Source organism: Dendropsophus ebraccatus, chromosome 3, assembly GCF_027789765.1.
Source record: "Dendropsophus ebraccatus isolate aDenEbr1 chromosome 3, aDenEbr1.pat, whole genome shotgun sequence".
Lineage (NCBI taxonomy): Eukaryota > Metazoa > Chordata > Amphibia > Anura > Hylidae > Dendropsophus > Dendropsophus ebraccatus.
The window spans coordinates 194129894-194144536 of record NC_091456.1 but is presented as its reverse complement, the minus strand read 5'-3'; the positions used below and the strand labels follow the sequence as shown (position 1 = coordinate 194144536).

Below are 14643 nucleotides of genomic sequence, written 5' to 3'. Positions count from 1 at the left end.
AATGTGAAAACCAGAAACGTCCCAAGTAAATATACAATTCTAGATTACAATATAGAAAAACTATAACTAGAAATAATATCCCCTTCTACTATTATCTCCAATTGTCCAGTATTATACCCCACTAAATTAGTCATTAGCCCCACATTCACTGAAAACTTGTAGCACCAGTAGCTGTCAGTAAAGGAATTATCTGGGCTGCAGAAAAGTTCTCTTCTCCGTTGCTCCTCCTCCTCCGTACCGCCCAGCTTCTTTGTTTTGAATATTCATTATCTATGGAGCCACTGGAAAGAGAGGAGTGTTGTACTGTGCACGATCTATAAAAAAGTGACCATGTTTTTCTACTCATGGACAACCCCTTTAAGGATCAAAACCACCCAGTACTGAAGAGGTTAACCAGAGGAATTACTACAAACATAGGTAGATGCTAGAGTCTATCCTCTCCTTTGAGGTGTGATACTCAAAGGAGAGGATACATTCTAGGCTCTACCTACACACACATATATATATATACTGTACCTCCACCTGCAGAGCTGTACAGGAGCCGTGTGCTTCCCCTGTGCTTCCAGGACCTGCCATGATGTCACAGTCATGTGATCAGTCACATGGAGGAGGAGGAGTCACATGAACAGGGGGCTGCTGCTCAGTGTATGCAGGACTCTGCTGTGCTGGATGAGCTGAAGTGATGTGTATGCAGCAGAGCTGTGTGTGTGTGATGTGTGTGGAGCAGAGCTGTGTATGTGTGTGTTATATATGCCTGCAGCAGAGCCCTGTGTGTAATGTACATGTAGCTGAGCTGTATATGTGTAATGTACATGTAGCTGAGCTGTATATGTGTAATGTACATGTAGCTGAGCTGTATATGTGTGTAATGTACATGTAGCTGAGCTGTATATGTGTAATGTACATGTAGCTGAGCTGTATATGTGTAATGTACATGTAGCTGAGCTGTATATGTGTGTAATGTACATGTAGCTGAGCTGTATATGTGTATAATGTACATGTAGCTGAGCTGTATATGTGTGTAATGTACATGTAGCTGAGCTGTATATGTGTAATGTACATGTAGCTGAGCTGTATATGTGTGTAATGTACATGTAGCTGAGCTGTATATGTGTGTAATGTACATGTAGCTGAGCTGTATGTGTGTAATGTACATGTAGCTGAGCTGTATATGTGTGTAATGTACATGTAGCTGAGCTGTATATGTGTAATGTAAATGTAGCTGAGCTGTATATGTGTAATGTACATGTAGCTGAGCTGTATATGTGTAATGTACATGTAGCTGAGCTGTATATGTGTGTAATGTACATGTAGCTGAGCTGTATATGTGTGTAATGTACATGTAGCTGAGCTGTATATGTGTGTAATGTACATGTAGCTGAGCTGTATGTGTGTAATGTACATGTAGCTGAGCTGTTTGTGTGTCATGTACATGTAGCTGAGCTGTATATGTGTAATGTACATGTAGCTGAGCTGTATATGTGTAATGTACATGTAGCTGAGCTGTATGTGTGTAATGTACATGTAGCTGAGCTGTATATGTGTAATGTAAATGTAGCTGAGCTGTATATGTGTAATGTACATGTAGCTGAGCTGTATATGTGTAATGTACATGTAGCTGAGCTGTATATGTGTGTAATGTACATGTAGCTGAGCTGTATATGTGTGTAATGTACATGTAGCTGAGCTGTATATGTGTAATGTACATGTAGCTGAGCTGTATGTGTGTAATGCACATGTAGCTGAGCTGTATATGTGTGTAATGTACATGTAGCTGAGCTGTATGTGTGTAATGTACATGTAGCTGAGCTGTATGTGTGTAATGTACATGTAGCTGAGCTGTATATGTGTAATGTACATGTAGCTGAGCTGTATATATGTGTAATGTACATGTAGCTGAGCTGTATATGTGTAATGTACATGTAGCTGAGCTGTATATGTGTAATGTAGATGTAGCTGAGCTGTATATGTGTAATGTACATGTAGCTGAGCTGTATATGTGTAATGTACATGTAGCTGAGCTGTATATGTGTAATGTACATGTAGCTGAGCTGTATATATGTAATGTACATGTAGCTGAGCTGTATATGTGTGTAATGTACATGTAGCTGAGCTGTATATATGTGTAATGTACATGTAGCTGAGCTGTATGTGTGTAATGTACATGTAGCAGAGCTGTATATGTGTGTAATGTACATGTAGCTGAGCTGTATATGTGTAATGTACATGTAGCTGAGCTGTATATGTGTAATGTACATGTAGCTGAGCTGTATGTTTGTAATGTACATGTAGCTGAGCTGTATGTGTGTAATGTACATGTAGCTGAGCTGTATATGTGTGTAATGTACATGTAGCTGAGCTGTATATGTGTAATGTACATGTAGCTGAGCTGTATATGTGTAATGTACATGTAGCTGAGCTGTATATGTGTGTAATGTACATGTAGCTGAGCTGTATATGTGTAATGTACATGTAGCTGAGCTGTATATGTGTAATGTACATGTAGCTGAGCTGTATATGTGTGTAATGTACATGTAGCTGAGCTGTATATGTGTAATGTACATGTAGCTGAGCTGTATATGTGTGTAATGTACATGTAGCTGAGCTGTATATGTGTAATGTACATGTAGCTGAGCTGTATATATGTAATGTACATGTAGCAGAGCTGTATATGTGTGTAATGTACATGTAGCTGAGCTGTATGTGTGTAATGTACATGTAGCTGAGCTGTATGTGTGTAATGTACATGTAGCTGAGCTGTATATGTGTATAATGTACATGTAGCTGAGCTGTATATGTGTGTAATGTACATGTAGCTGAGCTGTATATGTGTGTAATGTACATGTAGCTGAGCTGTATATGTGTAATGTACATGTAGCTGAGCTGTATATGTGTAATGTACATGTAGCTGAGCTGTATGTGTGTAATGTACATGTAGCTGAGCTGTATGTGTGTAATGTACATGTAGCTGAGCTGTATATATGTGTGTAATGTACATGTAGCTGAGCTGTATGTGTGTAATGTACATGTAGCTGAGCTGTATGTGTGTAATGTACATGTAGCTGAGCTGTATATGTGTAATGTACATGTAGCTGAGCTGTATGTGTGTAATGTACATGTAGCTGAGCTGTATATGTGTAATGTAATCTACTAAATACATTCTTCTATAATCCTATAACAAAGGACATGACTAGGGATAATGTAAATCCTCCCTTAAATCTCAGCTGCCTAACACAATAAAAGTGGGGCGACACTTTAAAAACATTATACTCCACAAATCATCGGCCCTAGAGTTATGCAGGAATTAATGTGTCCCTGTCCTGTTAACTTTCAAAATCTAAATATATAGCTCCTGAAGGTAGCTATATAGCAGCTATACTTACTGTGTCTAGGTCCAGTCTCCTGAAGGCAGCTTTATAACACCTGTACTTACTGTATCCAGGTCCAGTCTCCTGAAGGCAGCTATATAACAGCTATACTTACTGTATCCGGGTCCAGTCTCCTAAAGGCAGCTATACTTACTGTATCCAGGTCCAGTCTCCTGAAGGCTGCTATATAACAGCTGTACTTACTATATCCAGGTCCAGTCTCCTAAAGGCAGCTATATAACTGCTTTACTTACTGTATCTAGGTCCAGTCTCCTGAAGGCAGCTATATAACAGCTATACTTACTGTATCCAGGTCCAGTCTCCTGAAGGCAGCTATATAACAGCTATACTTACTGTATCCAGGTCCAGTCTCCTGAAGGCAGCTATATAACAGCTATACTTACTGTATCCAGGTCCAGTCTCCTAAAGGCAGCTATACTTACTGTATCCAGGTCCAGTCTCCTGAAGGCTGCTATATAACAGCTGTACTTACTGTATCCAGGTCCAGTCTCCTGAAGGCTGCTATATAACAGCTGTACTTACTGTATCCAGGTCCAGTCTCCTGAAGGCAGCTATATAACAGCTATACTTACTGTATCCAGGTCCAGTCTCCTGAAGGCTGCTATATAACAGTTATACTTACTGTATCCAGGTCCAGTCTCTTGAAGACAGCTATACTTACTGTATCCAGGTCCAGTCTCCTGAAGGCAGCTATATAACAGCTATACTTACTGTATCCAGGTCCAGTCTCCTGAAGGCAGCTATATAACAGCTGTACTTACTGTATCCAGGTCCAGTCTCCTGAAGGCTGCTATATAACAGCTGTACTTACTGTATACAGGTCCAGTCTCCTGCAGGCAGCTATATAACTGCTATACTTACTGTATCTAGGTCCAGTCTCCTGAAGGTTGCTATATAACAGCTATACTTACTGTATCCAGGTCCAGTCTCCTGAAGGCTGCTATATAACAGCTATACTTACTGTATCCAGGTCCAGTCTCCTGAAGGCAGCTATATAACAGCTATACTTACTGTATCCAGGTCCAGTCTCCTGAAGGCAGCTATATAACAGCTATATTTACTGTATCCAGGTCCAGTCTCCTGAAGGCTGCTATATAACAGCTATACTTACTGTATCCAGGTCCAGTTTCCTGAAGGAAGCTATATAACAGCTATACTTACTGTATCCAGGTCCAGTCTCCTGAAGGCAGCTATATAACAGCTGTACTTACTGTATCCAGGTCCAGTCTCCTGAAGGCTGCTATATAACAGCTGTACTTACTGTATACAGGTCCAGTCTCCTGAAGGCAGCTATATAACTGCTATACTTACTGTATCTAGGTCCAGTCTCCTGAAGGCAGCTATATAACAGCTATACGTATTGTATCCAGGTCCAGTCTCCTGAAGGCTGCTATATAACAGCTATACTTACTGTATCCAGGTCCAGTCTCCTGAAGGCTGCTATATAACAGCTATACTTACTGTATCCAGGTCCAGTCTCCTGAAGGCAGATTTCCTGGCTTGTGCTGGTTGAAAAAAACAGACTAAACCCAGGAATTCCAGCCAGTACAGAGAGTCACGGCTCAATGTGTCCATCAATCACATGACTGCCTTCTCTCTGTGCTGTTTTCTGACTGTTTCCGTTTTTTTTAGATAAAAAGAGTCAGAAACGGGAATTGCTGTGTTCTCCATGATAAAAAAAAATGTATATTGCAAACTTGCTTTATTTCACCTCTACAGTTGATTTAGATTCTGCAAGTTATAACGACAAGGACCCTTTAAATACTGTGTTAGACAGACTGTTATTCCTAATATTTAAAGATTCTATAATTACAGAGATTGTTCCACAGGACTGGCGCATAGCTAATGTGGTACCAATATTCAAGAAGGGGTCAAAGAGTGATCCTGGAAACTACAGGCCTGTAAGTCTAACATCTATAGTAGGAAAAGTATTAGAGAGGTTTGTAAGAGATGCTATACTGGAGTATCTTAATGAAAATAATCTTATGACGCAGCACCAGCATGGATTTAGGAGGGATCTGTCCTGTCAGACTAATCTGATCAACTTCCATGAGGAGGTCAATTATAGACTGGACCAGAGGGAGGCTGTGGACATTGTGTATCTGGACGTTTCTATAGTATTTGATACTGTGCCGCATGAAAGGTTGGTCTACAAAATGAAGATGCTGGGACTAGGGGAAAACATATGTAAATGTATAAGTAACAGATTGAGTGATAGGAAAAAGAGGTTGGTTACTGATGGAACATACTCTGATTGGGTCCCAGTTACTAGTGGGGTACCACAAGGCTCAGTATTGTGTTCACTTCTTTTTATTGTGTTCATCAATGATCTTGTAGAGGGGCTACAGAGTAGAATCTCCATTTTTGCAGATGATACTAAACTGGGTAGAGGAATCAGCACAGAGGAGGATAATATATTACAGAGGGATTTGGAGAAGTTGGAGGCTTGGGCAGAGATGGCATTTGAAGTTTAATGTGGATTAATGTAAAGTTATGCACTTCGGACATATAAATAATAAATAAATTTATGTGTCATTAAAGGTCATTAAGGGAATGGGTGGGTTACAGTACCAGGACAGGTTATCAAGCTTGGGGTTATTTACACTAGAAAAAAGACGTCTTAGGGGCGATCTGATCACAATGTACAAATATATGAATGGACAGTACAGAGATCTTTGTAGTAATCTCCTTATTTCTTGGTCTGTAACCATGACAAGGGGGCATCCTCTACATCTAGAGGAAAGAAGGTTTCACCATCAGCACAGACGCCGATTCTTTACTGTAAGAGCAGTGAGACTGTGGAACTCTCTGCCACATGATGTTGTCATGGCTGATACCTTATAAAAGTACAGGGGAGGCCTGGATGCTTGTCTTTAAAGGGAACCTGTCACCGGGGACGCGGGCACAGAGCCCGCCCGACCCCCTGGTGCAGCTCCCGGATACTTACCCTTTGCGACGAGTCCCGTTCCTGGAGCCAGTCCCGGGACGAAGATATCAGCGCCCGAAGCCGTGCGCGCGCTGTATGCAAATTAGCAGAGATGAGTCCGATGCCCATAAAAAATGACGGCTCCGTCATTCTCTATGGGGTCGGACTCATCTCAGAGGTGCGCGCACGATTTCGGGTGCTGATAACTTTGTGCCGGGACTGGCTCCAGGAACGGGACTCGTCGCAAAGGGTAAGTATCCGGGAGCTGCACCGGGGGGTCGGGCGGGCTCTGTGCCCGCGTCCCCGGTGACAGGTTCCCTTTAAAATTAGATTACAAGTTATGGCCACAGGATTTCTGGTGATACGTTGATCCAGGGATTATTCTGATCGCCATTTTGACAGGATGGAATTTTTTTCCCTGTGATGGTGCAATCTGGAGAGATCTGAAGCACGCAGTTCATGTAAGAGCCCAGGAACCTACAGGAACCGGAGAAGAATGGGCGGCTTTACCATCTGAGAAAATAAAGAGCCTCATCCACAACTACCACAAAAGACTTCAAGGTTTCATTTATGTTAGGATCAGATCTAAATCAACTATCAACGACACACAATCAGCACCATTGTAATGTGATCACATGGTGTGGTCGGGCGAAAAGAGACTCAAAATGACACAATGTGGGAGATCAAATTCACATTCAGCTTCCTTGTTCCATTTGACAATAAAACAAGTTAAAACAAATAAATAAATTAAAAAAGAAGATAATTTGTAAGTTTAAATCTTTAAATAAATCTTTTCAATAAAATTTTTTGATGTCCACTTAGAGTCCGTTTTTGCTTAAAGAAGATTTTCCACACGGTTCCTGAGAACGGCCGATCCCACTATCTCATACATTTCTGATGCTTAAGATTTCATAGTAAAATTTCACTTTTCACATTTTCTTGACACGAAAATGGCTTCTCCCCGTGTGAGTTCTCTGATGTTTGACAGGAGATTTTTTGGATGCTGTAATGTTTTCCACATTCGGGACACGGAAGTGGCTTCTCTTTCAGGTGAGTTCTTCGATGTTCGACAAGATATTTTTTAATGCTAAAACGTTTTCCACATTCGGGACATAGAAATGGTTTCTCTCCCGTGTGGGTTTTCTGATGTTGAACTAAGTATGATTTACGAATAAAACATCTCCCACATTCTGCGCATGAGAATGGTTTCACCCCTGAGTGAGAACTTTGATGTTGAATAAGTTGTGACTTTGAAGCAAAGAAATTCCCACATTCCGAGCATGAAAACGGCTTCTCCCCTGTGTGAATTCTCTGATGTACAACAAGATGTGATTTTGAAGTGAAACATTTCCCACATTCTTGGCATAAAAATGGCTTCTCCCCTGTGTGAGTTTTCTGATGTTGAAAGAGGGTTGATTTACGTATAAAACATTTCCCACATTCTGGGCATGTGAATGGTTTCTTCCCTGAGTGAGTACTCAGATGTTGACTGAGTTGTGACTTTGAAGCAAAATATTTCCCACATTTCGGGCACGAAAATGGCTTCTCTCCTGTGTGAGTTCTCTCATGTATAACAAGATGTGATTTCCAAGTGAAACATTTTCCACACTCTGGACATGAAAATGGCTTCTCTCCAGTGTGACTTCTCTGATGTTCAGCAAATGATGATTTACGAATAAACCCTTTACTACAAACTGGGCATATAAACGGCTTCACTCTTGTGTGAAGTTTTTGATGTTGAATAAGCTGTGATTTCACAGTAAAATATTTCCCACAGTCTGGGCATGAAAAGGACTTAACTATATGATTTCTGTCAAATTTAACACCTCTTTTATGACTTGTATTTTGTATAACAGTCTGTGATGGATCAGTAGACAGGAATTGTATAACAGGATGAGATGCCAGATCTTTGCTGTGAGGGGCTGGGGGTATATCTGGGGTAATAGAAGGTTCTTCATATGTATCTTGTGTGATCTGACCATCTGCTGTAATATCTGGAGATATCTGATGTCCCTCTGATCTCCGGGGACACTCAGCTGCCAATAATGAAACAGATATTTTTGAGAAGAAACAGAAGATTTTGGCAGTCACTTTCCATATTACAGATACCTTCAGGTACCTCAAACCTGTTACATACAACAGACACACCTTCTCTTATGTCACCATCCTCACCTACCAAACCTTCTCCTATGTCATTATCCTTACCTACCAACCCTTCCCCTATGTCACTATCCTTACCTACCAACCCCTCTCCTATGTAACTATCCTTACCTATCATCCCTTCTCCTATGTCACTATCCTTACCTACCAACCCTTCTCCTATGTCACTATCCTTACCTACCAACCCCTCTCCTATGTAACTATCCTTACCTACCAAACCTTCTCCTATGTCACTATCCTTACCTACCAACCCTTCTCCTATGTCACTATCCTTACCTACCAACCCTTCTCCTATGTCACTATACTTACCTACCACCCCTTTTCCTATGTCACTATCCTTACCTACCAACCCTTCTCCTATGTCACTATCCTTACCTACCGACCCTTCTCCTATATCACTATCCTTACCTACCGACCCTTCTCCTATGTCACTATCCTTACCTACCGACCCTTCTCCTATGTCACTATCCTTACCTACCAACCCTTCTCCTATGTCACTATCCTTACCTACCAACCCTTCTCCTATGTCACTATCCTTACCTACCAACCCTTCTCCTATGTCACTATCCTCACCTACCAACCCTTCTCCTATGTCACTATCCTTACCTACCAACCCTTCTCCTATGTCACTATCCTTACCTACCAACTTTTCTCCTATGTCACTATCCTTACCTACCAACCCTTCTCCTATGTCACTATCCTTACCTACCAACCCTTCTCCTATGTCACTATCCTTACCTACCAACCCTTCTCCTATGTCACTATCCTTACCTACCAACACTTCTCCTATGTCACTGACACTCTGTTACCAACACCCCTCTGTTATGTATCTTTCAACAATCAAAAATCCACTGAACTATCCAGGGAATACTCTGACTCACTAAATCTATCAGCTCTTTATCTAGAACCATAGTAGGGAGTTGACAAAGAATTTACCCACAACATAGACCTCTCCCTGCCTCATACTGGTGTCAACAGGGTCAGTGAGGTAGCGACCTGGAAGTTACTGTGTATTTTGGATGAATTGGGAAACATACAGCAAAAAGACTGAGAGAAAACAGAATGCGATTACCTGTAGGAATATCCTCCATATACTGCTCGTCTATCTCTTCTTTAATCCTTATGTCTATAGCATTAAAATAGTTAGGACCCTTCCCTGTAGTGATATCATCACCCCTAACATCTGTCTCTTCATCTTCTTTTACCGTCATAGCTGTAGCACTAATGTAGTTCAGATCCTTCAGTGTTGTGATGTCCTCCTTATACTGCTCATCACTGATCAAATCCGTCTCTTTTTCTTTTACAATCTTGTCTTCAGCATTATTGAAGTTCAGATCTTTTTCTGTAGTGATCTCCTCCTTATACTGCTCATTACTGCCATCATCTGTCTCTGGAGCATTAATATTGTTCCCATCTTCCCCCTGATTGATGAGATGTGAGAGAAATAATCTAAAAGTCATCAGACAGGAGAAGAAGTCAGGTGGGATGTACAGATCATAGGGAACATCCCCATCTACCTGATCCTGATCCTGTGGGAGAAGAGGACGGGGACATCTCTCTGGTGCTGTTCTCTTACTGGATCTGACTGGAGGGAACACATACAGAGACTGAATTCATTCTTTCCATTCAGATAATACAGAGAGGAGGTGTGTATATAGTCCTGTCTATTACCTGCTGATGGGAGGGGCTGCTGATCCTCCAGCATCACATCCTTGTACTGATCCTTGTGTCCTTCTACATACTCCCACTCCTCCATGGAGAAATAGACCGCCACGTCCTGACACCTTATAGGAACCTGACACACACAATGATCACACAGTCATCCCCCCCACCCCTCCAGTGGTGTTACTGTATAATGTCCCAGCATTCCCAGCAGCCACAGTCTCACCTCTCCACTCAGCAGCTCCACCATCTTGTTGGTGACTTCTAAGATCTTCTCTTCCTCCATTTCCTCATGTATCAGGGGCCCCGGGATTGGGCTCAGGGTTCTTCCCCATCCTTCACACCCAGGGGCCCCACAGCGCCAACTAGAGGACTTCTTCACTACTGTGTAATCCTGTGTATGGAGAGACACATTACTATCACTCCATCCATTCCCAGAATCCCTCACCTCCCCAGTCCTATCCATCTGTTATTCCATAGATAAGAATGATGTCATGATGACATCACTCCCAGAATCCCTCACCTCTCCAGTCCTATCCATCTGTTATTCCATAGATAAGAATGATGTCATGATGACATCACTCCCAGAATCCCTCACCTCCCCAGTCCTATCCATCTGTTATTCCATAGATAAGAATGATGTCATGATGACATCACTCCCAGAATCCCTCACCTCTCCAGTCCTATCCATCTGTTATTCCATAGATAAGAATGATGTCATGATGACATCACTCCCAGAATCCCTCACCTCTCCAGTCCTATCCATCTGTTATTCCATAGATAATATCACAGAGAAGGAGACACCACGGTTAGTCTAATGGTAGTAAAACATAACTTTTATTATAAACCATCTAAAAGAGGTGTTCGCCTCACACAAATCACACATATACTCATAGGTGCTATAAGAACACAGAAAGTCCCTCACCTCTCCAGTAAGCCGGAATAGTATCTCTAGGGTGAGGTTTATTATCCTCTCCACCATCTTGTTCTTGTCTCCCCCCATCTTTCAGTGATCAGTCCGTTGGCTCTTATACTGTAGGGACCTGAATGGAGAAAAAAATAAGCCAATGTAATGACACAAAAAAACAAAAACAAAAAAACACAGGGTATTCTGGCCCTAGAGCAACAATGAGTATATTATTAGGGTGGGTTGGGGAACATATAAAAATAAAACATACTTACCTAGCCCTGGTCCCCTGCAGTTCCAGCTTTTAAAACAAGAGCTCGTGGGAAGAATCTGCTGTCTCAGCTAATCTCTGACTGTCCTGTCTTGGGCAATTATTGATTAAGGCGGCAGGTTCTTCCCACAAGCGCCCATCTCAGAAACGGAAAGACAGAAGACTGGTGGGAACCGCCGGAGGAAGACGACGGCTGTGGGGAAGCAGTTATTAGGCTGAATGAAGGATGATTGAAAATTATAATTGATCCTGCACTAAGCAAGTCCTCATAGGACTCTGTAGATTCAAGAATTTTGATATTTTACCATACAAGCTGAGGAGCGAAAAGCAGTCAATAAATAATAAATACAAAAACCCAAATGATCCCAGTCCATTATCAGTTAACAAAGAAAATCCTTATAAAGATCAATGCTGTCCCGTGCTGAAGGGGTTAATATTAATAATGGCCTCTGGTATTTCTTCCCTGCAGTGACTACACACATCCTACCCTCTGCTTCCAGGACCTGCTATGATGTCACAGTCATGTGATCAGTCACATGGAGGAGGAGCAGTCACATGATCAGGGGCTGCTGCTCAGTGTATGCAGGACTCTGCTGTGCTGGATGAGCTGAAGTGATGTGTATGCAGCAGAGCTGTGTGTGTGATGTGTGTGTGTGTGATGTGTGTGGAGCAGAGCTGTGTATATGTGTGTTATATATGCCTGCAGCAGAGCCCTGTGTGTAATGTACATGTAGCTGAGCTGTATATGTGTAATGTACATGTAGCTGAGCTGTATGTGTGTAATGTACATGTAGCTGAGCTGTATGTGTGTAATGTACATGTAGCTGAGCTGTATATGTGTAATGTACATGTAGCTGAGCTGTATATGTGTGTAATGTACATGTAGCTGAGCTGTATGTGTGTAATGTACATGTAGCTGAGCTGTATGTGTGTAATGTACATGTAGCTGAGATGTATGTGTGTAATGTACATGTAGCTGAGCTGTATATGTGTGTAATGTACATGTAGCTGAGCTGTATATGTGTGTAATGTACATGTAGCTGAGCTGTATATATGTGTAATGTACATGTAGCTGAGCTGTATGTGTAATGTACATGTAGCTGAGCTGTATATGTGTGTAATGTACATGTAGCTGAGCTGTATGTGTGTAATGTACATGTAGCTGAGCTGTATGTGTGTAATGTACATGTAGCTGAGCTGTATATATGTGTAATGTACATGTAGCTGAGCTGTATGTGTAATGTACATGTAGCTGAGCTGTATATATGTGTAATGTACATGTAGCTGAGCTGTATGTGTAATGTACATGTAGCTGAGCTGTATATATGTGTAATGTACATGTAGCTGAGCTGTATATATGTGTAATGTACATGTAGCTGAGCTGTATATGTGTGTAATGTACATGTAGCTGAGCTGTATGTGTGTAATGTACATGTAGCTGAGCTGTATGTGTGTAATGTACATGTAGCTGAGCTGTATATATGTGTAATGTACATGTAGCTGAGCTGTATATGTGTAATGTACATGTAGCTGAGCTGTATATGTGTAATGTACATGTAGCTGAGCTGTATATGTGTAATGTACATGTAGCTGAGCTGTATATATGTAATGTACATGTAGCTGAGCTGTATATGTGTAATGTACATGTAGCTGAGCTGTATATGTGTAATGTACATGTAGCTGAGCTGTATATATGTAATGTACATGTAGCTGAGCTGTATATGTGTGTAATGTACATGTAGCTGAGCTGTATATATGTGTAATGTACATGTAGCTGAGCTGTATATGTGTGTAATGTACATGTAGCTGAGCTGTATGTGTGTAATGTACATGTAGCTGAGCTGTATATGTGTGTAATGTACATGTAGCTGAGCTGTATATGTGTAATGTACATGTAGCTGAGCTGTATATGTGTAATGTACATGTAGCTGAGCTGTATATGTGTGTAATGTACATGTAGCTGAGCTGTATATGTGTAATGTACATGTAGCTGAGCTGTATATGTGTAATGTACATGTAGCTGAGCTGTATGTGTACACAGTAGAGCTGTGTATGTGAGTGTTATATATGCCTGAAGCAGAGGACAAGTTTTCCCACATACAAAGAATAGAGAGGTCTGTAATTTTTATGGTCAGTAACTTCAACTGTGAGAGACAGAATAAATAAAAAAATCCACAAAAATCACAGTTTTATTTTTAAATAATAATTTAGCATTGTATTGTGTTAAATAATTATGTGATACAATAAAAAAAACAGAACTTAATATTTGGGTCGGACGTTTTCTGGAGGTCCTGACCAGGTTTGCAGACACTGCAGCAGGGATTGTGTCCCCCTCCTCCATACAGATCATCTCCACATCTTTCAGGTTTCGATGCTGCAGCTGGGGGGCAGCACAGAGTTCCAGATCCCTCCAAAGATTTTCTATTGGGTTCAGGTGTGGAGACTGGCTAGATCACTTCCAGACCTAAAAATGCCTCTTGAGGAGCAGTTCCTTAGTTGTCCCTGATGTCTGTTTCCTCCTTAGTTGTCCCTGATGTCTGTTTCCTCCTTAGTTGTCCCGGCTGTGTGTCTCCTCCTTAGTTGCCCCGCCTGTGTGTCTTCTCCTTAGTTGTCCCGGCTGTGTTTCTCCTCCTTAGTTGTCCCGGCTGTGTTTCTCCTCCTTAGTTGTCCCGGCTGTGTTTCTCCTCCTTAGTTGTCCCAGCTGTGTGTTTCCTCCTTAGCTGTCCCGGCTGTGTGTTTCCTCCTTAGTTGTCCCGGCTGTGTGTTTCCTCCTTAGTTGTCCCGGCTGTGTGTCTCCTCCTTAGTTGTCCCGGCTGTGTGTCTCCTCCTTAGTTATCCCGGCTGTGTGTCTCCTCCTTAGTTGTCCCGGCTGTGGGTTTCCTCCTTAGTTGTCCCGGCTGTGTGTCTCCTCCTTAGTTGTCCCGGCTGTGTGTCTCCTCCTTAGTTGTCCCGGCTGTGGGTTTCCTCCTTAGTTGTCCCGGCTGTGGGTCTCCTCCTTAGTTGTCCCGGCTGTGTGTTTCCTCCTTAGTTGTCCCGGCTGTGGGTTTCCTCCTTAGTTGTCCCGGCTGTGTGTCTCCTCCTTAGTTGTCCCGGCTGTGTGTTTCCTCCTTAGTTGTCCCGGCTGTGGGTCTCCTCCTTAGTTGTCCCGGCTGTGGGTCTCCTCCTTAGTTGTCCCGGCTGTGTGTCTCCTCCTTAGTTGTCCCGGCTGTGGGTTTCCTCCTTAGTTGTCCCGGCTGTGGGTCTCCTCCTTAGTTGTCCCGGCTGTGTGTTTCCTCCTTAGTTGTCCCGGCTGTGTGTTTCCTCCTTAGTTGTCCCGGCTGTGTGTTTC

General features: G+C 42.2%; 2 protein-coding genes across 2 annotated transcripts in view; both read right to left on the bottom strand.

Annotated features, from left to right (window-relative positions):
• LOC138786650 (zinc finger protein 585A-like) overlaps positions 1-14643 on the bottom strand; it is a 214893-nt gene that overhangs the window by 33795 nt on the left and 166455 nt on the right. The gene's annotated exons all lie outside the window — the stretch shown is intronic.
• On the bottom strand, positions 7133-10903 carry LOC138787612 (gastrula zinc finger protein XlCGF57.1-like). The gene is made up of 3 exons (XM_069964953.1): positions 10886-10903; positions 9548-9896; positions 7133-8351 (listed from the first exon to the last, which is right to left on the bottom strand). The coding sequence occupies exons 1-3, from the start codon at positions 10901-10903 to the stop codon at positions 7225-7227; spliced, it is 1494 nt and encodes a 497-aa protein (XP_069821054.1). The 3' UTR covers positions 7133-7224.

Excerpts from the sequence above, each read along its gene's own strand:
- LOC138787612 (XM_069964953.1), bottom strand. Across the intron at positions 8,352-9,547 it reads TATGGAGGATATTCCTACAG|CTGAGTGTCCCCGGAGATCA; the intron begins GTAATCGCATTC and ends CATTATTGGCAG.